Below are 498 nucleotides of genomic sequence, written 5' to 3' on the forward strand. Positions count from 1 at the left end.
AGCGCCGTATGCAGCTTCCTTTTGTTGCTGCAGCCACTCCGTATTCAGCAGCAGGGGCCGCTGCTGCTGTTGTTGCTGCTGTTCCTCCTCCTGCTGATGCTGCTGCTGCTCTCCAGGCAGCTGCGACTCCTGGAGGTGTCTGAACAGCTCTTCCTTAGGAACGTCTGCCAGCAGCAGCCCCTGTTGCATGGCTTCGAGCTCGAGCGCATGCAGACACATCAGCACGCTGGGCGAGAGCCCCGCAGCAGCAGGAGCGGCAGCAGCAGCAGCATCAGCACCTGCTGCTGCTGCTGCTGTTCCTGCTGCAGCAGCAGCAGAAGCTGCAACTGAATCCTCCGTCTTCCCCAGCAGCCGGATGTATACCTGACGCTGTTGCGCAGTGCCCATTTGCCGCAGTTCCTGAAGGCCCTTGAGTGCCGAGGGAGGATCTGCTGCTGCTGCTGCTGCTGCTGCTGCTGTTGATGCTGCTGTTGTGGCTTCTTCTGGTGCGGTTTCCGT

The 498-nt window shown here is 60.8% G+C and overlaps 1 protein-coding gene across 1 annotated transcript in view; it reads right to left on the reverse strand.

Annotated features, from left to right (window-relative positions):
- The window catches only part of EMH_0001890 (DNA-directed RNA polymerase, related), a gene marked incomplete at both ends in the record, with an annotated part of 1,704 nt that overhangs the window by 741 nt on the left and 465 nt on the right, over positions 1 to 498 (reverse strand). The window contains 1 exon segment of the mRNA XM_013495751.1: positions 1 to 496. Within this exon segment, the coding sequence (XP_013351205.1) occupies positions 1 to 496 (496 nt within the window).

The sequence above is a fragment of the Eimeria mitis genome, genomic scaffold, assembly GCF_000499745.2.
Source record: "Eimeria mitis Houghton genomic scaffold, Emh_scaff173, whole genome shotgun sequence".
NCBI lineage: Eukaryota > Apicomplexa > Conoidasida > Eucoccidiorida > Eimeriidae > Eimeria > Eimeria mitis.